General features: G+C 44.6%; 1 protein-coding gene across 4 annotated transcripts in view; it reads left to right on the forward strand.

Moving 5' to 3' along the window:
• The window catches only part of LOC134909240 (tetraspanin-3-like), a 413,151-nt gene that overhangs the window by 253,626 nt on the left and 132,459 nt on the right, over nt 1-27,066 (forward strand). For all 4 annotated transcript variants that reach the window (XM_063915945.1, XM_063915930.1, XM_063915922.1 and 1 more), the window contains one exon: nt 5,588-5,779. In XM_063915945.1, the coding sequence (XP_063772015.1) occupies nt 5,588-5,779 (192 nt within the window). The remainder of the gene's footprint in view (nt 1-5,587; nt 5,780-27,066) is intronic.

A 27,066-nucleotide genomic window follows, 5' to 3' on the forward strand; every position in this document is an offset into this window, starting at 1 on the left:
CACTGACACAGTACCTCACTCACTGCCCCCCTGTACCCAGCACCACACACACTGACACACAGCCCCTTGCACCCAGCCCCTCACCAGCACCTCAGATGCAGCCCCCTGTACCCAGCACCTCACACCCTGACGCACAGCTCCCTGTACACAGAGCACCTCCTCACACACTGCCCAACAAAACTGCCGGTATTGCTGTTGGGCGTTCTTAGGCGGTTACAGGCAGTTGTCTAATCGGACTAGAGATGTGCACCAGAAATTTTTTGGGTTTTGGATTTGGTTCCGCGGCCGTGTTTTGGATTCGGACGCGTTTTGCCAAAACCTCCCTGAAAAAATGTTGTCGGATTCGGGTGTTATTTTACAAAAAAAACCTCAAAAACAGCTTAAATCATAGAATTTGGGGGTCATTTAGATCTTATAGTATTATTAACCTCAATAACCATAATTTACACTCATTTTCAGTCTATTCTGAACACCTCACAATATTATTTTTAGTCCTAAAATTTGCACCGAGGTCGCTGGATGGCTAAGCTAAGCAACACAAGTGGCCGACACAAACACCTGGCCCATCTAGGAGTGGCACTGCAGTGTTAGACAGGATGGCACTTAAAAAAAAATAGTCCCCAAACAGCACATGATGCAAAGAAAAATGAAAGAAAAAAGAGGTGCAAGATGGAATTGTCCTTGGGCCCTCCCACCCACCCTTATGTTGTATAAACAGGACATGCACACTTTAACGAACCCATCATTTCAGCGACAGGGTCTGCCACACGACTGTGACTGAAATGACTGGTTGGTTTGGCCCCCCCCAAAAAAAGAAGCAATCAATCTCTCCTTGCACAAACTGGCTCTACAGAGGCAAGATGTCCACCTCATCATCATCCTCCGATTCCTCACCCCTTTCACTGTGTGTACATCCCCCTCCTCACAGATTATTAATTCATCCCCACGGGAATCCACCATCTCAGATCCCTGTGTACTTTCTGGAGGCAATTGCTGGTGAATGTCTCCACGGAAGAATTGATTATAATTCATTTTGATGAACATCATCATCTCCACATTTTCTGGAAGTAACCTCGTACGCCGATTGCTGACAAGGTGAGCGGCTGCACTAAACACTCTTTTGGAGTACACACTGGAGGGAGGGCAACTTATGTAGAATAAAGGCAGTTTGTGCAAGGGCCTCCAAATTGCCTCTTTTTCCTGCCAGTATACGTACGGACTGTCTGACGTGCCTACTTGGATGCGGTCACTCATATAATCCTCCACCATTCTTTCAATGGTGACAGAATCATATGCAGTGACCGTAGACGACATGTCAGTAATCGTTGGCAGGTCCTTCAGTCCGGACCAGATGTCAGCACTCGCTCCAGACTGCTCTGCATCACCGCCAGCAGGTGGGCTCGGAATTCTTAGCCTTTTCCTCTCACCCCCAGTTGCGGGAGAATGTGAAGGAGGAGCTGTTGACGGGTCACGTTTCGCTTGACTTGACAATTTTCTCACCAGCAGGTCTTTGAACCTCTGCAGACTTGAGTCTGCCGGAAAGAGAGATACAACGTAGGTTTTAAATCTAGGATCGAGCACGGTGGCCAAAATGTAGTGCTCTGATTTCAACAGATTGACCACCCGTGAATCCTGGTTAAGCGAATTAAGGGCTCCATCCACAAGTCCCACATGCCTAGCGGAATCGCTCTGTTTTAGCTCCTCCTTCAATGTCTCCAGCTTCTTCTGCAAAAGCCTGATGAGGGGAATGACCTGACTCAGGCTGGCAGTGTCTGAACTGACTTCACGTGTGGCAAGTTCAAAGGGTTGCAGAACCTTGCACAACGTTGAAATCATTCTCCACTGCGCTTGAGTCAGGTGCATTCCCCCTCCTTTGCCTATATCGTGGGCAGATGTATAGGCTTGAATGGCCTTTTGCTGCTCCTCCATCCTCTGAAGCATATAGAGGGTTGAATTCCACCTCGTTACCACCTCTTGCTTCAGATGATGGCAGGGCAGGTTCAGGACTGTTTGCTGGTGCTCCAGTCTTCGGCACGCGGTGGCTGAATGCCGAAAGTGGCCCACAATTTTTCGGGCCACCGACAGCATCTCTTGCACGCCCCTGTCATTTTTTAAATAATTCTGCACCACCAAATTCAATGTATGTGCAAAACATGGGACGTGCTGGAATTTGCCCAGATGTAATGCACGCACAATATTGGTGGCGTTGTCCGATGTCACAAATCCCCAGGAGAGTTCAATTGGGGTAAGCCATTCTGCGATGATGTTCCTCAGTTTCCGTAAGAGGTTGTCAGCTGTGTGCCTCTTATGGAAAGCAGTGATACAAAGCGTAGCCTGCCTAGGATCGAGTTGGTGTTTGCGAGATGCTGCTACTGGTGCTGCCGCTGCTGTTCTTGCTGCTGGAGGCAATACATCTACCCAGTGGGCTGTCACAGTCATATAGTCTTGAGTCTGCCCTGCTCCACTTGTCCACATGTCCGTGGTTAAGTGGACATTGGGTACAACTGCATTTTTTAGGACACGGGTTTACTGAGGTCTGTGTACATTTTCGGTATCGCCTGCCTAGAGAAATGGAACTTAGATGGTATTTGGTACCGGGGACACAGTACCTCAATCAAGTCTCTAGTTGCCTGTGAATTAACGGATACCGGACACACGTTTCTCCCCACCCAGGCTGACGAGACCTGAGTTATCCGCTTTGCAGCAGGATGACTGCTGTGATATTTCATCTTCGTCGCAAAGGACTGTTGGACAGTCAATTTCTTACTGGAAGTAGTACAAGTGGTCTTCCGACTTCCCCTCTGGGATGACTATCGACTCCCAGCAGCAACAACAGCAGCGCCAGCAGAAGTAGGCGTTACACTCAAGGATGCATCGGAGGAATCCCAGGCAGGAGAGGACTCGTCAGACTTGCCAGTGACATGGCCTGCAGGACTATTGGCTTTCCTGTGTAAGGTGGAAATTGACACTGAGGGAGTTGGTGGTGTGGTTTGCAGGAGCTTGGTTACAAGTGGAAGGGATTTAGTGGTCAGTGGACTGCTTCCGCTGTCATCCAAAGTTTTTGAACTTGTCACTTACTTATGATGAATGCGGTCCAGGTGACGTATAAGGGAGGATGTTCCTAGGTGGTTAACGTCCTTACCCCTACTTATTACAGCTTGACAAAAGCAACACACGGCTTGACACCTGTTGTCCGCATTTGTGTTGAAATAATTCCACACCGAAGAGGTGATTTTTTTTTTTTTTTTTTTGTATTTTGACCAGGCATGTCAATGGCCATATTCGTCCCACGGACAACAGGTGTCTCCCCGGGTGCTTGACTTAAACAAACCACCTCACCATCAGAATCCTCCTTGTCAATTTCCTCCTCAGCACCAGCAACACCCATATCCTCATCCTGGTGTACTTCAACAGTGACATCTTCAATTTGACTATCAGGAGCTGGACTGCGGGTGCTCCTTCCAGCACTTGCAGGGGGCGTGCAAATGGTGGAAGGCGCAAGCTCTTCCCGTCCAGTGTTGGGAAGGTCAGGCATCGCAACCGACACAATTGGACTCTCCTTGGGGATTTGTGATTTAGAAGAACGCACAGTTCTTTGCTGTGCTTTTGCCAGCTTAAGTCTTTTCTTTTTTTCTAGCGAGAGGATGAGTGCTTCCATCCTCATGTGAATCTGAACCACTAGCCATGAACATAGGCCAGGGCCTCAGCCGTTCCTTGCCACTCCGTGTCGTAAATGGCATATTGGCAAGTTTACGCTTCTCATCAGACGCTTTCAATTTTGATTTTCGGGTCATTTTACTGAACTTTTTGTTTTTTGGATTTTACATGCTCTCTACTATGACATTGGGCATCGGCCTTGGCAGACGACGTTGATGGCATTTCATCGTCTCGGCCATGACTAGTGGCAGCAGCTTCAGCACGAGGTGGAAGTGGATCTTGATCTTTCCCTATTTTAACCTCCCATATTTTTGTTCTCCATTTTTTAATGTGTGGAATTATATGCCAGTATCAATAGCAATGGCCTACTACTATATATACTGCGCACAACTGAAATGCACCACAGGTATAGAATCTAGATGGATAGTATACTTGACGACACAGAGGTAGGTAGAGCAGTGGCCTTCCGTACCGTACTGCTATATATACTGGTGGTCACTGTCAGCAAACTGCAAAACTAAAATGCACCACAGGTATAGAATCTAGATGGATAGTATACTTGACGACACAGAGGTAGGTAGAGCAGTGGCCTTCCGTAACGTACTGCTATATATACTGGTGGTCACTGTCAGCAAAACTCTGCACTGTACTCATCCTATATAATACTGGTGGTCCCCAGTACCCACAATAAAGCAGTGTGAGCACAGATATATGCAGCACACTGAGCACAGATATGGAGCATTTTTCAGGCAGAGAACGGATAAAACTGGTGGTCACTGATCAGCAAAACTCTGCACTGTACTCCTCCTATATAATACAGCTGCTCCCCAGTCCCCACAATTAAGCAATAAGCACAAATATTTGCAGCAACATTAATAAACGGAGAGGACGCCAGCCACGTCCTCTCCCTAACATTTCCAATGCACGAGTGAAAATGGCGGCGACGCGCGGCTCCTTATATAGAATACGAATCTCGCGAGAATCCGACCGCGGGATGATGACGTTCGGGCGCGCTCGGTTTAACCGAGCCATACGGGAGAATCCGAGTATGCCTCGGACCCGTGTAAAATGGGTGAAGTTCGGGGGGGGTTTGGTTTCCGAGGAACCGAACCTGCTCATCACTAAATCAGACGCAGTTGTAACATAGAATGAACATGTTATAGGAGTGACATGGGCGTGTTGCTGATGGTGGTTACGTATAGGGACACTGAATTGCTCACATTGGATGCCATACTCAGACGGATGATCTACACCTAGCATAGGGCTGGTGAAAGTGTCAGTGGTGTGACCGATGGTGGCATCTAATGACGCACAAAGCATGATTGCAGCGTCTGTAGACACCGACAGTGGGCGTCTCAGTCCTTGTCATTCATACGCACAGATGTACACTATGGAGCTACATTAACAGAAAGTAGCAGACCCAATTTCTGTAAAATACCCAAGGAAGACTGCAACTGCATCCAACAGAATCAGGCCCTATGAGGAGTGAGTTTCCTTTCCCCCGTGACAGACTCCACCCTCTCAACAGACTCCGCCTCTAATAGGGCTGCATCCAGAAATTTCCCGGGCTGATTCTCTATCCCAATCCACCCCTGCCAGAGACTGATGCTGGGGTGTGCTGTAATTTATCCATTTAGATAGGTGAAATTATTGTATTTGTTCATATTATATTATATATATCATGTTATATAATAATGTCATGTTATATTAAGCATGTTCAGATACGAGAAGATTGACTTAATTCATGAAACAAAAGTACTTTAATGTTTGAATTATTTGCACTAGCAGAAACACCTCTCAGACCCTCCCTACAGCGATGTTACATGCACTTCGTAGATGTAGATCTAGGAAAGCTGCTTCCTTAAAATTTCTAGTATTCAGGTGATTTAATTTATAGTTTTTTTTTTTTCTTTCTTTTTCTTTTTTGTAGGCTTCTGGTGCTGCCCTGCTGTATGCTGTATACTTTATAATTTTGCTGTATAAGAACTACAAGCCTTTCTTCCTTGATTTCTATATACTACTACCCAGTATTTTTGCTGTGAGTGGAGCCTTCTTTCTAGTTGTGAATGGTCTACTGGGGTTCAAAATCTCAAAGAAAGGTTCTCGCTGTCAACAAGGAATGGTGAGTTTGAAATGGTTATATACTATCTTTGAATGTAAAATACATTTACAAAAGATGCTGGGTTTCCAGTCTTCACACTTCTACCAGTCTTAGGGGGGTATCCAATTAGCCCCAGAAATTTACCGGGGCGAATTGTCCCGCCGGGGGCTAGCTAATTAGCCCTGATAAGCCGGCGCGTGCCGCAGCTTATCTGGGATTTAGTTTCACCTGCCTCCGGCAGGCGAAGCAGAATCCCCGGAAACCGCACCGCACACGAAAACACACAGGTTTCACTGAACCTGTGTGTTTTCAGGAGAACGTTTTTTTTTTTTTTGTTTTTTTACAAGCGATCAATCTGGATAGGTTGTTAAACCCCCCCTCCCCCCCCCCCACCCCCCAAAAGAAAAAGATAAAAACAGTGAAACATCGGAAAAACGTCGGAAAACGGACGTTTTTCGGACCCGATGTTTTACCGGGGATAATTGGATATCCCCCTTAGCCTGATTTATTCCTGTGTGTATGTATAGTGCTGTTACGTGTGTCTAGCAGCTGCGCATTAGAGAGCTGCAGGGAGATTCAGACCCCTCCCCTCACAGCTCTCACTGGCTTCCTGCAGGACATGGCCTCACTTCTCTCCAGGGCCGGGTCAAGCTTACATTTTTTGGTAAGCAAATCTAGATTTTGGCGCCCCTTCATGGGATAAATATTATAATGGAACCCACAAAAAAAGGGGTGTGGCCTTACAATAGTACCCCCAAGGGTACATATGGATAGTGGGAGTCAGTTGACAGAGAGATAGTGGGTGACCGTTGCAAGGTGTCATTAGTGTAACATTTGAAACAATAGGTACCACTAAACCCATTTATAAACGATCTACTGGTGACAATACTAAATACTAGTAAAACCTTTGATAACAACACCAGTGGATATGAGTATTTTGAAGTATGTTGCTTTAGAGAAAACATGTGTGCACCTTAATGAGCAGAACATGCAGCTGCACTGGCACACAACCAAAGTGATTTGTGGTGTGCAGCCAGCAATCTGCATACATGAAGTCGCATATAAGCGTGTAACAGAGGAAGAAGGCAGCCAAGAAAAAGCTATCACTGTCAACACCGTCCCATAATTTTGACCAACTTTGGGGATGGGTAAATAGGAAGACTCCATGGCACAAAATGTAATGCCCCATGATATATAGGCCTCAATATGAATCAGGCAAGATTAGTTGCTACATTTAAAACCCCAATTACTTAAAACTAATTGTAAATCCCAACAAGCCATTTACTGGATATAGTGGTCTTCTCCCCATAATAAACATACCCCCTTCTAAATAACAGCACCCAGGCACGGTGATTGGCACACCCTAGACTGCAGATGATGTGGTGCAGGATTAGTGTAAAGTAAGTGAAACTAAAACGGGTACAGACGGGGAGATGGAAGTGTGTGTGTGTGTGTGTGTGTGTGTGTGTATGTATGTATGTATGTATGTGTAAAATATATATATTTTATATAGTGTGTGGGGGTAAAACAGTTCCTGGTCTTCACCGAATGGAACTGTATTTTGCCTCACTGAGCTCAGTCTCAGTCCACGATAACGAGTCCTATGAATTACATACCCGTCTGCTTCTGGCAGGGCATGTGGTTACCGTTTGAGGTGTCATTGGTTGTGCTGCAGTTTTCCACCCAGGCCAGGGCGATGTCCCTGCAGCAGCTGGTGTGGGTATCTGGGATCATGGGGGAAGAGCAGCAGGTACAGCACCGTGCTGAGGAGGATGGTACAGGAGTGCCCGGCCAGCGTATTCTCTCTCCCTCTCCCTGTTCAACTCTGCTCACGACCAGGGTTGAAATACCGGGTCACTCGACCTGGTATTTCAACCCTTGCACCTTACAGACTGCACATGACATGGGTTATGTGCTTTCATGTGTCAATAACCCGTGTTCAGAGGTGGTGGTCTGAAAGAGGTATGATTGAGGAACTTCAAAATTAATATTAAATTAAGTAAATTACAGTGCCTTATTCCAAACTGGAATAAATTTAATTTTTGCCTTCTAAATTCTACACACAATACCCCACAATGACAACATGGGGGGAAAAAAGTGTTTTTTTATATTTTTGCAACTTTATTAAAATTAAAAAAAATAAGAGCTCACATTTACATAAGTATTCACAGCCTTTGCTCAATACTTTTGTTGATGCACCTTTGGCAGCAATTACAGCCTCAAGTGTTTTTTAATATGATGCCACAAGCTCGGCACACCTATCTTTGGGCAGTTTCGCCCATTCCTCTCTGCAGCACCTCTCAAGCTCCATCAGGTTGAATGGGAAGTGGTGGTGCACAGCCATTTTCAGATCTCTCCAGAGATGTTCAATCGGATTCAAGTCTGGGCTCTGGCTGGGCCACTCAAGGACATTCTGAGTTGTCCTGAAGCCACTCCTTTGATATCTTGGTTGTGTGCTTAGGGTCATTGTCCTGCTGAAAGATGCAGTCTCCCCAGTCTGAGATCAAGAGCCCTCTGGAGCAGGTTTTCATCCAGGATGTCTCTGTACATTGCTGCATTCATCTTTCCCTCTATTCATCTTTCCCTCTATCCTGACTAGTCTCCCAGTTCTTGCCACTGAAAAACATTCCCAGATCATGATGCTGCCACCACCATGTTTCACTATAGGGATGGTATTGGCCTGGTGATGAACGGTGCCTGGTTTCATCCAAACATGATGCCTGGCATTCACGCCAAAGAGTTCAATCTTTGTCTCATTAGACCAGAGAATTTTGTTTCTCATGGTCTAAGAGTCCTTCAGGTGCATTTTGGCAAACTCCAGGCAGGCAGGCTGCCATGTGCTTTTTTACTGAGGACTGACTTCTGTCTGGCCACTCTACCATACAGGCCTGATTGGTGGATTGCTGCAGAGATGGTTGTCCTTCTGGAAGGTTCTCCCCTCTCCACAGAGGAATGCTGTAGCTCTGACAGAGTGACCATTGGGTTCCTGGTCACCTCCCTGATTAGGGCCCTTCTTCCCCAATCGCTAAGTTTAGACTGACGGCCGTCTCTAGGAAGAGTCCTTGTGGTTCCGAACGTCTTCCATTTATGGGTGATGGAGGCCACTGTGCTCATTGGGACCGTCAAAGCAGCCGATATTTTTCTGTACCCTTCCCCAGATTTGTGCCTCGAGACAATCCTGCCTCTGAGGTCTACAGACAATTCATTTGACTTCATGCTTGGTTTGTGCTCGAACATGCCCTGTCACATGTGGGACCTTATATAGACGGGTGTGTGCCTTTCCAAATCATCTACGATCAACTGAATTTGCCACAGGTGGACTCCAATTAAGCTGTAGGAACATCTCAAAGATGATCAGTGGGAACAAGAGCTTGGTGAGCTCCTGAGCTCAATTTTGAGCTTCACAGCAAAGGCTGTGAATACTTATGTACATGTGATTTCTTAGTTTTTTATTTATAATAAAAAATTTTGCAAAAATCTCAACTTTTTTTTCACATTGTCATTATGGGGTATGTATGTGTGTGTGTGTGTGTGTGTGTGTGTGTGTGTGTGTGTGTGTGTGGAATTTTGAGGGAATTTATTCCATGTTGGAATAAGGCTGTAACATTACAAAATGTGTAAAAAGTGAAGTGCTGTCAGAGGCGTAACTAAGATTTTCGGAGCCCAGGGCAAGATGAAGACTGGTGCGCCCCCCCCGCCCCCAAGAAAAAAAATACCCACAATATTAAGCATGTGTGTGTGCGCCTCTGAAAAAATGGACATGGCCACGCACCATAATGGCCATGGTCACATACTATAAGGGGCGTGGCCACTGAAAATGTGGTGTGCCAATATGACTATCACCTCTCCCTTGTGTCGTCTCTCAGCACACCTTCATTCAATTTTTACACAGTACGCAGGCAGAGTCCCCCTTTTACAGTGCCAGATACATATATGCTCCCACAGTTCCAGATAAACATTGCCCCACAGAGAGACCCCACTCACCGCTGGCGCTGCCCGCTACTATGTGAGACGAGGAGAGCGCAGCACCTTCCTGTCATTCAATGCACCATGAAATCCAGCTGCCGGCCGCGGGTATCTTGGCGTCAGTTACGCCTCTGATTGCTGTGAATACTTTACGGATGCACTATATGTTTATATGTCATCCTTTAGGTTCAGTTGTGTGGTGAGGGACAAGATCTGCTTCTGTTTGTCCACATATTTTATGATTGGCAGCCACCAGCACTGGTTTTTGCCTATTAAATTGACCATAAATAATTTGAATTGGTCCTGGACCAACAATCCATGGCACCCCTGCAAGGGCTTCGCGGCACTCCAGGGTGACATGGAACCACTGTTGTAGCTAATCTGTACAGATAAAGAAATACTTTAATTAAATACTTTCAATTGTCTGTCTTCATACAACCCCTCCCCCAGAATACGATTTTTACTTACAACCGTATATTTTCTTAAAATATTAGCATAAAAAAACATTCTATTATATCACCTTGTTTGTACCGCAGATCTTATAGCAGCAGTTTTATCCACTGTAATATGCTGGGGTACTGTAGTTTGAACTTTAATAGTAATAAAATGGTCCTTTTTAAAAAGTTGAATTCTGTCTCCTTTTTAATAGTGGGGTGGCTTTTATATACAGATTTATTTTCTTAGCAACACTGCCTGTGTGATCTTAAACAAAAGGTGCAGAATTCTTTCTTCCAGTGTAAAAGTAGACTGATAGAATTGAAAGGTTGTGAGAGTGGGTGTGGCTCATTAGGTCGACATGAGTTAGGTCGACATGGTCATTAGGTTGACATGTGCTAGGTCGACATGAGTTTTGTTTTTTTAGTGTCATTTTCTTTGAAAAGTGACAAGGACCCCAATTAGTGCACCATGACCCCTCGCATGCGGGCACGGTTCCTCGCTCTGTTACCGCTGCACTCAGCACAGGTTACCATTCCCAATTGCAGTCCACGTGGATCGTTAAGTATGAAAAAGGTCAAAAAATGGAAAAAAAAAATTGTGAAACTCAAGTCGACCTTTTTCCATGTCGACCAAACATGGTCGACCCAATGTATGTCGACCTAACTCATGTCGACCTAATGACCGCCATCCTGTGAGAGTAGAGGAAAAAGCAATGGTAATTCAGACAGCACTTTCAAAAAAAATATATAAAGGTAAAATGACACTAGTACAGCTGAGAATTCAGATGTTTGTGGTAAACTAAATGCAGGCGAAGTGGAAAGGTCTTGCAGCGTTCTTAACACAGAAGTGATGTGTCAAGGGGGGGTCATTCAGATCTGATCGCTTTTTGCACAGTAAGTGATCAGATATGAACTGCGTATGCACCGCATTGCACGGCTGCAACAGGATGGTGCGTAGAATCCATTTGCACGGGAGTTCGCAAGGAGTTTGACAGGAAGAGGCCGTTTGTGGGTGGCAACTGACCATTGTCAGGGAGTGTCCGGAAAAATGCATGCATGCAGGCTCAACTGTTTTCAGGGAGGGTGTCTGACGTCGGCTCCGGCCCCGATCAGCAGGGTTCAATTGCACAGGATAAGTAAGTCTTGGGCTGCGCAGAGACTGCACAAAATCAGTTTGTGCAGCTCTGCTACTCATGCGATCGCACACTTGCACAGTAAAAATACACTCCACCTGTAGGCGGTGACTATCTGATTGCAGGACTGCAAAAATCGCTGCCCAGCGATCAGATCTGAATAACCCCCAAGGTTACTCAGATTTTAGTTGCTTGATGTGTAGAGTAAGAGGACTCGCATTTGTTGTTTGAAAGCAGTACTGCAGTTTTCCAGATTTTGGGTAGAATGTTCTTCTGTTTTCCTTTTGATTTAACATCGAAATTGTGTTTAGAATTTTAGTATCTTTTTAATGGATGACCTTCAGAATTAATGGGCACCGGCCTCTCTAATGCTCTTAAAAAAAAAAAAAAAAAAATTAAAAAAAAATAATAAAAATAAAAAATTACCAATTTACCAATTGGCTACCCAAGTGTTTGCCTGAAACTGGACGTTAATATGGGTAGAATCAAGCAAGCACATTTTTGCATATTGTTATTTTTATAGTACATTTGCAGAATAGTCAAATTATTACAATTTAATTTCCTTTTAACTCCTTAGCCAGCATCTCAAATGAGCTTAGACCTTGGTCATTTGAATAGACAGGAAAAAACTTCACAAGAAACATCCCAAGCTGTCCTTCAAAACCTAAATGGAGAATATCTGCTGACATGGGCTATTTCAGTGATATGAAATAAAATTGTAATAATTATACTAGTTTTCAAACTCCATGGAAGCTATCGCATATTAGCTATGTTGGATTTGGTCTTTGTTCTTACCCACAACTGGATCCACTGGGCAGCTCTCCCTATGGCTGGAATATATGAAGCTTGGGAATGAAATGATGCTTTCTCATACAGGGACTACAGGTGGGACAAAACAAATACTAGGCTAAATATAGCTTTGCTACCTGACTGTGGTAGCATACTGCTGATGTCTACAACTAGTCTAAAAAGTAGGGTGCGAATACCCCAATAACAAATAGTCCAAGAACTAAACCCGCTATGAGTGTGTGCCTTCCCCTTTAAGGATCTTGGCTGAGTTGAGAACTATGTGGTCAGGAGCCTAGCTGCTAACGATGAAAGCATGCTGTCATGGCATGGAGTATACAAGGGCTGAGACCGGAAAGAACTCTGTAAATGTTAAGAGCAGGGAGCACACTGGTGTTTAAGAGCTGGAAAAATGTGGAAACATTCTGAGTGAAGTCAGCTGGGAATTCTTGCAGTTTGAGAATAGGGTGGAGACCTAGGATTCCCTTGCAGAGTATGCAGTGCTATAGTCAGAGGGAATACATACGATATACCGGCTGTCTGTATCCTGACAGCGGTATACCGACAGCGTGTCCCCTTTGCAAATACATGGGAAGCTGCTGAGCCACTTCACGGCTTCTCTGATATCAGCAGTCCTAAACTACATAATAGCAGTGCCCACATGGAGACATTTGATTTGTCTACAGTAAGGCCTCATGATAATGGCTCATACATAAATACATTCAGATTGAGGGCTAGCTTACCTGAGCGCTCCCCATAAGATCTCCTATTAACACTACAAGGACCAGCATGCCTTCCAAATGCTGCTCCCATTGAATGCCTTCTCACACATGCAAACAAACAGTGGTAACAGCTCAATCACTCTGGAGATGCTTATCAGGTGCTAGAAAAGGGGAGGGGGTCACAGCAAACAAAGGGGGGGGGGGGGTGCTTTTTTCCCTCCTGGTATCCCATCGGCTGGGAGCAGCAGTAACAGGCAGGTAACTGAGGTGACTGCTGTCACTTAACTGGAAACTTGGAAGTTGTACTGTCAGTGTGAGAGTGGGGAGTTTAAATAGGGTGCTCAGAGTCAGGATTGGATAGGGAAGTCATATGGCTAAAGGTACACTGTGATTGGAGTAGAATAGAGCAGATGACAGGGAGTGTGAGGCTCATCTGATTGCAGAGAAAGCATGACAGGACAGGAACTGACAGCACCAGGTACAGTAAAAGGGCCTGCCATCCTGCTTTGTGACATAACAAAGACCCTTTTCCATTTGTTGATGACCCCTGGTCATTATTGCGGTTTTGCTGAAAAGGCTTTATGGAATATCTGGATCAGCCCTGTTATGTGGACATCACTTTAACCAGTCACGATCCTCAGGACTGTACCCATTCCAATCAATTCAGTACTGCAATTGGCCTTATCTTCCTCACTTCATAGTCTACTCCTCTTTCAGTTTTAACACCGAGTCACTTATAAGTTCCTGAATTGAGCAGTCAAATATGGAAGGAGTTGAGAATTTGTAAATATGGAGGCAACTGTAACTTATACCCAATGGTATAGGACCCTATGAAGCAAGGGATGAATTTTATGAAGGGAACACGTAATCTTGGTCACCTAGTCTCCGCATGGGAATTGCTCACCGCCTTCTGTCGGCACCCACTTTGTAATGGACTGACGCTTGCACAAGTGCGGTACGGACTTTCTTGCAGCTACTTGGAGTTTCATCAGAGGCAGGATTGGAAGCTTCCGGCAAAGGAGAAACGACCGGTACCCATGGGTGAAGACCATAAATTATGAAGACAGAGATGATTTGGTGGAGATATTGTAATTGCTGTTTATGGGCAATATTTGCCTAGGGCAATAGTTTTGTCCAAAGATTTCTAGAGGTCTTGATTAACTCTTTGTTTGACCATTTGTCTGAGGGTGGTAGGCAGAAAAGTATGTAAGCTTGACTTGAAGAGGGGAACAGAGGGATTGCCATAATTTCACCACAAATTACTCTCCATGGTCTTGAATTATTTCTTCAGGACAACCATGGACACAAAATATATATATTTTTTTTATATAGAGTTGTGCTAATACTGGAGCCGATGGGAATGCTTTTAATAGAATGAAATGAGCCATTTTAAAAAATGGTCTACAATCACTCAGCTTGGGTTGTAAAGTTTGGAGGTCGGAAGGTTGATAATGAAGTTTATCGAGGTATTTGACTATGGGACTCAAGGTAAAGGAAGAGGTAGTAACCCTGCTGGAACCTGCCTGGGAGTTTTGTGCAGGGCGCACTGCGGACAGGCCAAGATAGTCTTCCGCTGAAGTAGTTCTTAGTAGGGATGAGCGGGTTCGGTTCTCTGAGAACCGAACCCTACCAGACTTTACCATTCGGTTTTTCCCGCCTGACTCTGAAACCAGAACGAGGCAAAACTTCATCATCCCGCTGTCGGATTCTTGCGGGATTTGGATTCCATATAAAGAGCCGCGTGTCACGGCCATTTTCACTCCAGTCTCGGAGAGTGTAGTGAGAGGACGTGTCTCCGTCCTCTGTGTCTGTGTGGGGGCGGGAAAGTGGGGTGGCGATTCTAGTGCGGTCTTGTGCTGCTCAGTCCAGTGTAGTCGGTGTGTTATGCTGCATCAGTCCAGCCAGTCACAGTGTTGGTGTCCTTTGCTGCTATATGTCCCCAGTGCTGCTGGCTGCTTTATAAGTCACTTACAGTTTTGCTGTGTTGTCTTGCTTCAGACCAGAGGTAGTGTCTCTCTTGTGCAGCATCAGTCCAGTGACCAGTCACAGTGGTGGTGTCCTCTGCTGCCATATATCCAGTGTTACTGCTGTGTAATTCCTGTGATACTGCCGTGTAATTCCAGTGATATTGCCATTTAATTCCAGTGATATTGCTGTATAATTCCTGTGATCCTGACGTATAAATCCAGTTCAGTGGTGCTGTCCTGTGCTGTATATAATTTACTCCAGATAAAGGGGTTATTTAATATTTAATCCAAATAATTTTTACAGGGTTTGCCCTGTGAGGTGTAGGGGTACGCTCTCCTGTGCCGCATATTGTATTGTATAACTCCAGAAAAATAATGGAGAGCAAACATTTGGAGAATGAAATAGGGAAAGATCTAGGACCACTTCCTCCTAGTGCTGAAGCTGCTGCCACTAGTCATGACATAGACGATGAAATGCCATCAACGTCGTCTGCCAAGGCCGATGCCCAATGTGATAGTAGAGGGCATGTCAAATCCAAAAAGGGAAAATGTTCAATAAAAAGACCCCAAAAAATAAATTTAAATGGTCTGAGGAGAAACGTAAACTTGCCAATATGCTATTTACGACACGGAGGGGCAAGGAACGGCTAAGGTCCTGGCCTATGTTCATGACTAGTGGCTCAGCTTCACATGACGATGGAAGCACTCAACCTCCATTTTGCCAATTAATTCCAGTGAGTTGGATGTATAACTCCAGTGATTTGGCCATATAATTCCAGTGGTACTGGCGTATAAATCCAGTGATCCTGCTGTATAATTACAGTGGTACTGGCGTATAAGTCCAGTCCAGTGATACTGTCGTGTGTGTGATAGAGATAGATAGATAAAATATATATATATATATATATATATATATATATATATATATATATATATATATATATATATATATATATATATATATATATAATCTATATATATTTATATATATATATATTCTATATATATTATCTATATATATATATATATATATATATATATATATATATATATATATATCTAATATATATAAAAAAAATATATATATATATATATATATAAAAAAAATATATATATATATATATATCTAAAAAAAATATAAAAAAAAATATATATATATATATATATATATCTAAAAAAAAATATATATATTTATATATATATCTAAAAAAAATAAATATATATATATATATATATATATATGTCTAAAATAATGTGTGTATGTATATGTGTATATATATATATATATATATATATGTGTGTGTGTGTGTGTGTGTGTATGTGTGTATATATATATATATATATATATATATATAATTATACATACACACACATACATATATATTTTTTGTTTAGATATATATATATATATATATATAGATATATAGATATATATTTTCTATATATCTAAAAAAAATATATGTGTGTGTGTATATGTATGTGTATATATATATATATATATATATATATATATATATATATATACACACACATATATATTTTTTTAGATATATAGAATATATATATATATATATTATATATATATATATATATATATATATATATATATATATTTTCTATATATCTAAAAAAATATATATGTGTGTATATATATATATATATATATATATATATATATATATATACAGTTCCAATTCAGTCGGCACTCACATTCAAAGAACAATTGCCCCGGTGTCCATTTCAAAGCACTTCATATCTCTCCAAAAAGAACGGCACTCAGGGACTGGTAGATATACAAACGTTGTATTGAAATCGAACGTACACGTTTTCGGGGACACAGCCCCTTCGTCAGGATCAAACAGACAGTAACAGATAAAACAGGGACAAACACACATTTAAATACCTGCTGGTTACTCACCTGATCTCTTCCGTTCATCAGTCCCTCCAGCGCCGGCAGCCCACCATGACGAATTTCCTGTGCAGACAGGAACCGTAACCATGGAGACGCTGAGCTTGCGTCTCACCTGCTGGGCTTCCTGTTAAACACAGCCGTCGTTAGTGCGCATGCACAGACGCCGTGCTTCCTATGAACGGGGAGATAAGGGCACACACAGCAGACCAGACATTGTGAAAACATGGCATGCATATGGATAATATCATCCACAAAAACAAGTGCAAATAAATATAATAAATAACAAACTATCACAAATGTACAAAGAGGGGCCAATCGATGGAAACCATCTATATCAAAATACCTTCAAATACTGACACTACCATAATCTGCTTTTAAAAATAAAAATAAAAAACAGTATTACAGGGTGTTCCAGTTTATCTTTTCATTAAGACCCATAGGGTAGATGGTATCCAGTCGCAGAATCCATTGAGATTCTCGAATTAACAGATCCTTGGATCTATTCCCCCCACGTAATGATGCTGGAACATGATCAATAATGAAATATCTCAGGGAGGACAGGGGGTGACCCGATTCCCTGAAATGTTTGGCCACTGGTTGATCAATATGTCTCCCTTCTAACGTGAGACGTATGGCTGAACGATGCGCCGCCATACGCTCACTAAATTTACGTATAGTTTGACCCACGTAGTAAAGCCCACATGGGCAAACTATTACGTAAACGACAAATGAAGTACTACAAGTAAGTATGTGTCTGATTTCATATGTCTTATCAGAGTGAGGATGCTTAAAGGATTTGCAGGCTATTAAGTGAGTGCATGTAGCACAGTTCACACACCTATAGCAACCTGGTTTTTTAGTATATACATTCTGTGGTCTAGAGACCCCAAGGCCCGTGATGTCTGTATGAACCAGACGATCACGCAGGTTACTTCCTCTCCTAAAGGCCGCTATGGGTCTACTGTTCCTAAAAACTGGTAGATCCGGATCGGACTTAACTAATGGCCACAGCGCATTTGTAGCTCTTCTAATGATGGGACTGGCTACTGTATAATCTGATACCATAGGTATTACATCCTGTTCAACTTTACGATGTGGGTGAAGTAATTCTGTGCGAGACATACCTAATACCTTAAGTTTTTGTTCTAACAAGACAGCCCTATCATAACCTCTATCAAGGAATTTAATTATGAGGTTGTCTATATGCCCTTCAACTTTGGAAGAATCACTGGTGATTCTGGCAATCCTCATCATCTGAGAGAGTGGGAGGCCCCTTTTCAAGGAATCAGGATGATGGCTAGATGCTTGAAGCAGGGTGTTACGGTCAGTGGTCTTATGGTGTACTTCAGTCTCAAAAGTACAATTATTCAATGAAATCTTGACGTCTAAAAAAACTGCTTCTGATAGACTGTAAGTGTACGTCAAGCGAATAGGAGACTCTACACCATTAATCACTGCCATCAGCTGTTCTAACTTCTCTACACCACCCGTCCATAACATGAACATGTCATCAATGTATCTGGTATACCATAATACATTGTGACAGATTTCCAGATCCTCAAAGAACATGACATCTTCGAAACTAAACATAAAAACATTAGCATACGAGGGGGCCACAGGCGACCCCATGGCACACCCCCGTAGCTGCAGGTAGAAACTACCATCATACAAAAAATAGTTTCTTTGTAATGTCCGTTCTAAGAGGGTCAAGAACAAATCATGATTAAATTCTTCAGCATCTAAGAATGTTTCGAGGAATTGGCGCATGGCCCTTAAACCCCCTTCATGGGGTATGGAGGTGTACAGACTGGAGACATCCATACATACCATCAATGTTCCTGGAACAACTCTAACAAATTTAGAGAGTTCTAACAGAAACATTGTGGTGTCTTTAAGAAATGCTTTCTTTTTAGATAAAAGTGGTTGTAAGATACAATCAAGTAATTGAGCCACTGGTTGATACAGTGACTCCCGTGCTGACACGATAGGGCGACCTGGTGGGTATGCCCTATCTTTATGCACTTTAGGCAGGGTATATAGGACAGGGACCTTCGGGAATTGTACCACCAGTTTGTGATATACCTTACTAGAAATCAACTGGTCATCACAGGCTTTTTTAAGAATACTATTTAATTCTAGTTGATACTGCTCAGTAGGATCTCTAGGTAATTTTAGATAGACCAATTTATCAGATAATTGTGACTCAATTTCTGATCGGTAGTCCACAATGTCCTGGATGACGATGGCACCGCCCTTGTCGGCTGGCCTGATAACTATGTCGTCATATTGGGCTAGATCACGTAAAGCCAAAGTTTCCTCTCTCGTCAAGTTGTGTCGAATGGCTCCTGGTGCCGCTGTATATCTTGAGACTGCACCATCCAGTAGTCGTCCAAATGTTTTTAATGAAGCATTATTGGAGACAGGATCATATTTGGAGCTCGAAGATGACTTTAAGAAAGGATCCAGAATGGTGGACATTGCGGGTGTTTGTTGGTATTGAAAATGTTCTTTTAATCTCAAATTCCTAGAGAACTTATGGGCGTCCCTCTTCCAGTTGAATTCGTTGTATTTGTTGGTCGGTACAAAACTCAAGCCTTTATTCAGTACTTGTATACAACAAAAACAAGAGGGGGAAGAAAAATTCAAGAAACAAAGAAGACCTAATCTTTAATTTGTCACAACGACATTTGAAACCTCTTGAAATATATATATACACACACACATATTATTTTAGATATATATATATATATATATATATATATATATATATATATATATATATTTCTCTAACGTCCTAGTGGATGCTGGGACTCCGTCAGGACCATGGGGAATAGCGGGCTCCGCAGGAGACAGGGCACATCTAAATAAAGCTTTTAGGATCACATGGTGCGTACTGGCTCCTCCCCCTATGACCCTCCTCCAAGCCTCAGTTAGGTTTTTGTGCCCGTCCGAGAAGGGTGCAATCTAGGTGGCTCTCCTAAAGAGCTGCTTAGACAAAGTTTTTTTAGGTTTAAATCTCAGTGAATCCTGCTGGCAACAGGATCACTGCATCGAGGGACTTAGGGGAGAGATTTCCAACTCACCTGCGTGCAGGATGGATTGGAGTCTTAGGCTACTGGACACTTAGCTCCAGAGGGAGTCGGAACACAGGTCATCCTGGGGTTCGTCCCGGAGCCGCGCCGCCGACCCCCCTTACAGACGCTGAAGATCGGAGGTCCGGAAAGCAGGCGGCAGAAGACTCCTCAGTCTTCATGAAGGTAGCGCACAGCACTGCAGCTGTGCGCCATTGTTGCTACACGTCTCACTGATTCAGTCACGGAGGGTGCAGGGCGCTGCTGGGGGCGCCCTGGGCAGCAATATTAAATACCTTTAGTGGCGAAAAATACATCACATATAGCCATTAAGGCTATATGTATGTATTTAACCCAGGCCAGTTTTCTTAAAACCCGGGAGAAAAGCCCGCCGAAAAAGGGGCGGAGCTTATTCTCCTCAGCACTCAGCGCCATTTTCCTGCTCAGCTCCGCTGGTGAGGAAGGCTCCCAGGATTCTCCCCTGCACTGCACTACAGAAACAGGGTAACAAAGAGAAGGGGGGCATAATTTGGCGATATTGATATATTAAAAGCGCCTATATCAAAAACAACACCTTCTAGGGTTGTTTATATACATTTATAGCGCTTTTGGTGTGTGCTGGCAAACTCTCCCTCTGTCTCCCCAAAGGGCTAAGAGGGTCCTGTCTTCGATTAGAGCATTCCCTGTGTGGCTGCTGTGTGTCGGTACGTGTGTGTCGACATGTATGAGGACGATGTTGGTGTGGAGGCAGAGCAATTGCCGGTAATGGTGATGTCACCCCCTAGGGAGTCGACACCGGAATGGATGGCTTTAGTTATGGAATTACGTGATAATGTTAGCACAATACAAAAGTCAGTTGACGAAATGAGACGGCCGGAAAACCAGTTAGTACCGGCTCAGGCGTCTCAGACACCGTCAGGGGCTGTAAAACGTCCCTTACCTCAGTCAGTCGACACGGGTACCGACACAGATGAATCTAGTGTCGACGGTGAAGAAACAAACGTATTTTCCAATAGGGCCACACGTTATATGATCACGGCAATGAAGGAGGCTTTGCAGATCTCTGATACTGCTGGTACCTCAAAAAGGGGTATTATGTGGGGGGTGAAAAAACTACCTGTAGCTTTTCCAGAATCAGAGGAATTGAATGACGTGTGTGATGAAGCGTGGGTTAACCCAGATAGAAAACTGCTAATTTCCAAGAAGTTATTGGCATTATACCCTTTCCCACCAGAGGTTAGGGCGCGCTGGGAAACACCCCCTAGGGTGGATAAGGCGCTCACACGTTTATCAAAGCAAGTGGCGTTGCCGTCTCCTGATACGGCCGCCCTCAAGGATCCAGCAGATAGGAGGCTGGAAACTACACTGAAGAGTATATACACACATACTGGTGTTATACTGCGACCGGCAATAGCCTCAGCCTGGATGTGCAGTGCTGGGGTAGTGTGGTTGGATTCCCTGACTGAAAATATTGATACCCTGGATAGGGACAGTATTTTATTGACTCTAGAGCAATTAAAGGATGCGTTTCTTTATATGCGAGATGCTCAGAGGGATATTTGTACTCTAGCATCAAGGGTAAGCGCGATGTCCATATCTGCCAGAAGAAGTTTATGGACGCGACAGTGGTCAGGTGATGCGGATTCCAAAAGGCATATGGAAGCATTGCCATATAAAGGAGAGGAATTATTTGGGGTCGGTCTTTCGGACCTGGTGGCCACGGCAACTGCCGGCAAATCCACTTTTTTACCTCAGACCCCCTCCCAACAGAAAAAGACACCGTCTTTTCAGCCGCAGTCCTTTCGCTCCTATAAAAACAAGCGACCAAAAGGACAGTCTTATCTGCCGCGAAGCAGAGGAAAGGGTAAGAGAGGGCAGCAAGCAGCCCCTGCCCAGGACCAGAAGCCCGCCCCGGGTTCTACAAAGCCATCAGCATGACGCTGGGGCTTTACAAGCGGACTCAGGAGCGGTGGGGGGTCGACTCAAGATTTTCAGCAATCAGTGGGCTCGCTCACAAGTGGACCCGTGGATCCTGCAGATAATATCTCAGGGTTACATGTTGGAGTTCGAAAGGTCTCCCCCTCGCCGGTTCCTAAAGTCTGCTTTACCAACGTCTCCCTCAGAAAGGACGTCGGTATTGGAAGCCATTCACAAGCTGTATTCTCAGCAGGTGATAGTCAAGGTACCCCTCCTACAACAGGGAAAGGGGTATTATTCCACACTATTTGTGGTACCGAAGCCAGACGGTTCGGTAAGACCTATTCTAAACCTGAAATCCTTGAACCTGTACATACAAAAATTCAAGTTCAAGATGGAGTCACTCAGAGCAGTGATAGCGAATCTGGAGGAAGGGGACTTCATGGTGTCCCTGGACATAAAAGATGCTTATCTGCATGTCCCAATTTACCCCTCACACCAAGGGTATCTCAGGTTCGTGATACAAGACTGTCATTATCAGTTTCAAACGCTGCCGTTTGGTTTGTCCACGGCTCCTCGGGTCTTTACCAAGGTAATGACCGAAATGATGGTTCTTCTACGAAGAAAAGGCGTATTAATTATCCCTTACTTGGACGATCTCCTGATAAGGGCAAAGTCCAGAGAACAGCTGGAAGTCGGTGTAGCACTAACCCAGGTAGTGCTTCAGCAACACGGGTGGATTCTGAATCTTCCAAAATCTCAATTGACCCCGACAACACGTCTGCTGTTCCTGGGAATGATTCTGGACACGGTTCAGAAAAAGGTGTTTCTCCCGGAGGAGAAAGCAAGGGAGTTATCCGAACTTGTCAGGAACCTCCTAAAACCAGGAACTGTGTCAGTACATCAATGCACAAGAGTCCTGGGAAAGATGGTGGCTTCTTACGAAGCAATTCCATTTGGCAGATTCCATGCACGAACATTTCAGTGGGATCTGCTGGACAAATGGTCCGGATCGCATCTGCACATGCATCAGCGGATAACACTGTCACCAAGAACAAGGTTGTCTCTCCTGTGGTGGTTGCAGAGTGCCCATCTGTTAGAGGGCCGCAGATTCGGCATACAGGACTGGGTCCTGGTGACTACGGATGCCAGCCTACGAGGCTGGGGAGCAGTCACACAGGGAAGGAACTTCCAGGGCGTGTGGTCAAACCTGGAGACGTCCCTTCACATAAATATACTGGAGCTAAGAGCGATCTACAATGCTCTAAGCCTGGCAAAACCGCTGCTTCAGGGTCAGCCGGTGTTGATCCAGTCGGACAACATCACGGCAGTCGCCCACGTAAACCGACAAGGCGGCACGAGAAGCAGAAGAGCAATGACAGAAGCGGCAAGGATTCTGCGCTGGGCGGAAAATCATGTCATAGCACTGTCAGCAGTGTTCATCCCGGGAGTGGACAACTGGGAAGCAGATTTCCTCAGCAGACACGACCTTCACCCGGGAGAGTGGGGACTCCATCCAGAAGTCTTCCACATGATTGTGAACCGTTGGGAAAAACCAAAGGTGGACATGATGGCGTCTCGCCTCAACAAAAAATTGGACAGATATTGCGCCAGGTCAAGAGACCCTCAGGCAATAGCTGTGGACGCTCTGGTAACACCGTGGGTGTACCAGTCAGTGTATGTGTTCCCTCCTCTGCCTCTCATACCAAAGGTACTGAGAATTATACGGAAAAGGGGAGTAAGAACAATACTAGTGGCTCCGGACTGGCCAAGAAGAACTTGGTATCCGGAACTTCAAGAGATGCTCACGGAGGATCCGTGGCCTCTACCTCTAAGAAGGGATCTGCTTCAGCAGGGACCTTGTATGTTCCAAGACTTACCGCGTCTGCGTTTGACGGCATGGCGGTTGAACGCCGGATTCTAAAAGAAAAGGGCATTCCAGAGGAAGTTATTCCTACCTTGATGAAGGCTAGGAAGGAAGTGACTGTACAACATTATCACCGCATTTGGCGAAAATATGTTGCGTGGTGTGAGGCCAAAAAGGCCCCAACGGAAGAATTTCAATTGGGTCGATTCTTACATTTCCTGCAAGCAGGATTGTCTATGGGCCTAAAATTAGGGTCCATTAAAGTTCAAATTTCGGCCTTATCAATCTTCTTCCAGAAGGAATTGGCGTCAGTTCCTGAAGTACAAACTTTTGTCAAAGGTGTACTACATATACAACCCCCAATGGTGCCTCCAGTGGCACCGTGGGATTTGAACGTAGTTTTGAATTTTCTCAAATCTCATTGGTTTGAGCCTCTAAAATCGGTAGATTTAAAATACCTTACATGGAAGGTAACCATGTTATTGGCCCTGGCTTCAGCCAGGAGAGTTTCAGAGTTGGCGGCTTTATCGTACAAAAGCCCATATCTGATTTTCCATTCGGACAGGGCAGAACTGCGGACACGTCCTCATTTTCTCCCTAAGGTGGTTTCGGCTTTTCACTTGAACCAGCCTATTGTGGTGCCTGCGGCTACTAGCGACTTGGAGGACTCCAAGTTACTGGACGTTGTCAGAGCATTAAAAATATATATTTCAAGGACAGCTGAAGTCAGAAAATCTGACTCGTTGTTTATATTGTATGCACCCAACAAGATGGGTGCTCCTGCGTCTAAACAGACGATTGCACGTTGGATCTGTAGCACAATCCAATTTGCACATTCTGTGGCAGGCCTGCCACAGCCTAAATCTGTAAAGGCCCACTCCACAAGGAAAGTGGGCTCATCTTGGGCGGCTGCCCGAGGGGTCTCGGCATTACAACTTTGCCGAGCAGCTACGTGGTCAGGGGAGAACACGTTTGTAAAATTTTACAAATTTGATACTCTGGCTAAGGAGGACCTGGAGTTCTCTCATTCGGTGCTGCAGAGTCATCCGCACTCTCCCGCCCGTTTGGGAGCTTTGGTATAATCCCCATGGTCCTGACGGAGTCCCAGCATCCACTAGGACGTTAGAGAAAATAAGAATTTACTTACCGATAATTCTATTTCTCATAGTCCGTAGTGGATGCTGGGCGCCCATCCCAAGTGCGGATTGTCTGCAATGTTTGTACATAGTTATTGTTACAAAAATCGGGTTATTACTATTGTTGTGAGCCATCTTTTCAGAGGCTACTTCATTTGTTGTTATCATACTGTTAACTGGGTTCAGATCACAAGTTGTACGGTGTGATTGGTGTGGCTGGTATGAGTCTTACCCGGGATTCAAGATCCTTCCTTATTGTGTACGCTCGTCCGGGCACAGTACCTAACTGAGGCTTGGAGGAGGGTCATAGGGGGAGGAGCCAGTACGCACCATGTGATCCTAAAAGCTTTATTTAGATGTGCCCTGTCTCCTGCGGAGCCCGCTATTCCCCATGGTCCTGACTGAGTCCCAGCATCCACTACGGACTATGAGAAATAGAATTATCGGTAAGTAAATTCTTATTTTTTTTTTAGATATATATATATATATATATATATATATATATATATATATATATATATATATATATATATATATATATATATATATATATATATATATATATATATATATAATTTCTCTTACGTCCTAGAGGATGCTGGGGACTCCAAAAGGACCATGGGGTATAGACTGGATCCGCAGGAGCTTGGGCACACTAAAAAGACTTTGAACGGGTGTGAACTGGCTCCTCCCTCTATGCCCCTCCCCCAGACCTCAGTTAGACTTTGTGTCCAGGAGTGACTGGACACGCACTAGGGGAGCTCTACTGAGTTTCTCTAGAAAGACTTTTGTTAGGTTTTTTTATTTTCAGGGAGATCTGCTGGCTACAGGCTCCCTGCATCGTGGGACTGAGGGGAGAGAAGTCAGACCTACTTCTTCTTGGTTAAAGGCTCTGCTTCTTAGGCTACTGGACACCATTAGCTCCAGAGGGTTCGATCACTTGGTTCGCCTAGCTGCTTGTTCCCGGAGCCGCGCCGTCACCCCCCTCACAGAAGCCAGAAGAAAGAAGCCGGGTGAGTATTAGAAGAACCGAAGACATCAGACGGCAGAAGACTTCAGTAACTGTAGTTGCGCTCCATGCTCCCACACACACTTCACCAACGGCACTCACAGGGTGCAGGGCGCTGGGGGGGAGCGCCCTGGGCAGCAGTTACTGGGGTCAGAGGACTGGCAAAACGAATATATGGTGCCCGGGCACAGTATAGAATACCCCCGCCAGTATAATAAATTTCAAATTGTGCGGACTACAGCGCGCCGGGAAGGGGCGGGGCTTAGTCGCACACTGCTCACCAGCGCCATTTTCTCTCTCTCCACAGTGCTGCAGAGACGCTGGCCCGGACCTCCAAGCTCCCTCAAGTAACAAGGGGGCAAAATGGGGGGAAGGAGGGGCACATAAAATTTGGTGCTTTTATCCTATTTAGACAGCGCTAGACACATATTATCTCTTTTAGTATATGGGCGCTGGGGTGTGAACTGGCATACTCCCTCTGTGTTTCTCTCTACAGGCTTCCCTGTGGGTCTGTCCCCTTGTTTTTGACCGGTGTAAGTGTGGGTGTGTCGGTACTACGTGTCGACATGTCTGAGGCTGAGTGTTCCTCCCCGGAGGAAGTTACTGGGGGCGCAGAGAGGGATTTGGGTATGACTGTCGGCACAGCCGACTGCTGATTGGGTGACTATGCTGAGTACACTGAATGCAAATGTGGCTTTATTGTCTAAGAGGCTAGATAAATCTGATTCGCAGACACAAACATGGAGGAAATCCATGGAGGAGGCTTTGTCTCAGGTACAGACCACCTCAGGGTCACAAAAACGTTCTTTTACCCAGATGGCAGACACAGATACTGATACGGACTCTGATTCCGATGTCGATTTCAATGAGGCTACTTTACATCCAAGGGTTGTTAGGCGTATTCAGTACATGATTGTAGCTATCAAGGATGTTTTACATATCTCTGAGGAACCTGCTGTTCCAGGCACAAGGGTTTGCTTATTTAAGGGGAAAAAGCCTGAGGTGAAGTTTCCACCCTCTCAAGAAATGAACGCGCTTTGTGAAAAGGCTTGGGAGTCGCCTGACAAAAGATGGCAGATTCCCAAGAGAATTTTGATGGCGTATCCTTTCCCCTCTGACGACAGGGAAAAATGAGTCGTCCCCCAATGTGGACAAGGCTCTATCACGACTGTCCAAGAAGGTGGCGCTTCCGTCTCCTGACACGGCTGCTCTCAAGGATCCGGCGGATCGTAAGCTGGAGACGACATTGAAGTCCATTTTCGTTAATACTGGTGCATTGCTCAGACCTGCTGTGGCGTCTGTTTGGGTGAGTAGTGCTATTGCTAAGTGGGCTGATAATTTGGCTTCTGATATGGATACCCTTGATAAAGATAACAACATTCTTT

Source organism: Pseudophryne corroboree, chromosome 1, assembly GCF_028390025.1.
Source record: "Pseudophryne corroboree isolate aPseCor3 chromosome 1, aPseCor3.hap2, whole genome shotgun sequence".
NCBI lineage: Eukaryota > Metazoa > Chordata > Amphibia > Anura > Myobatrachidae > Pseudophryne > Pseudophryne corroboree.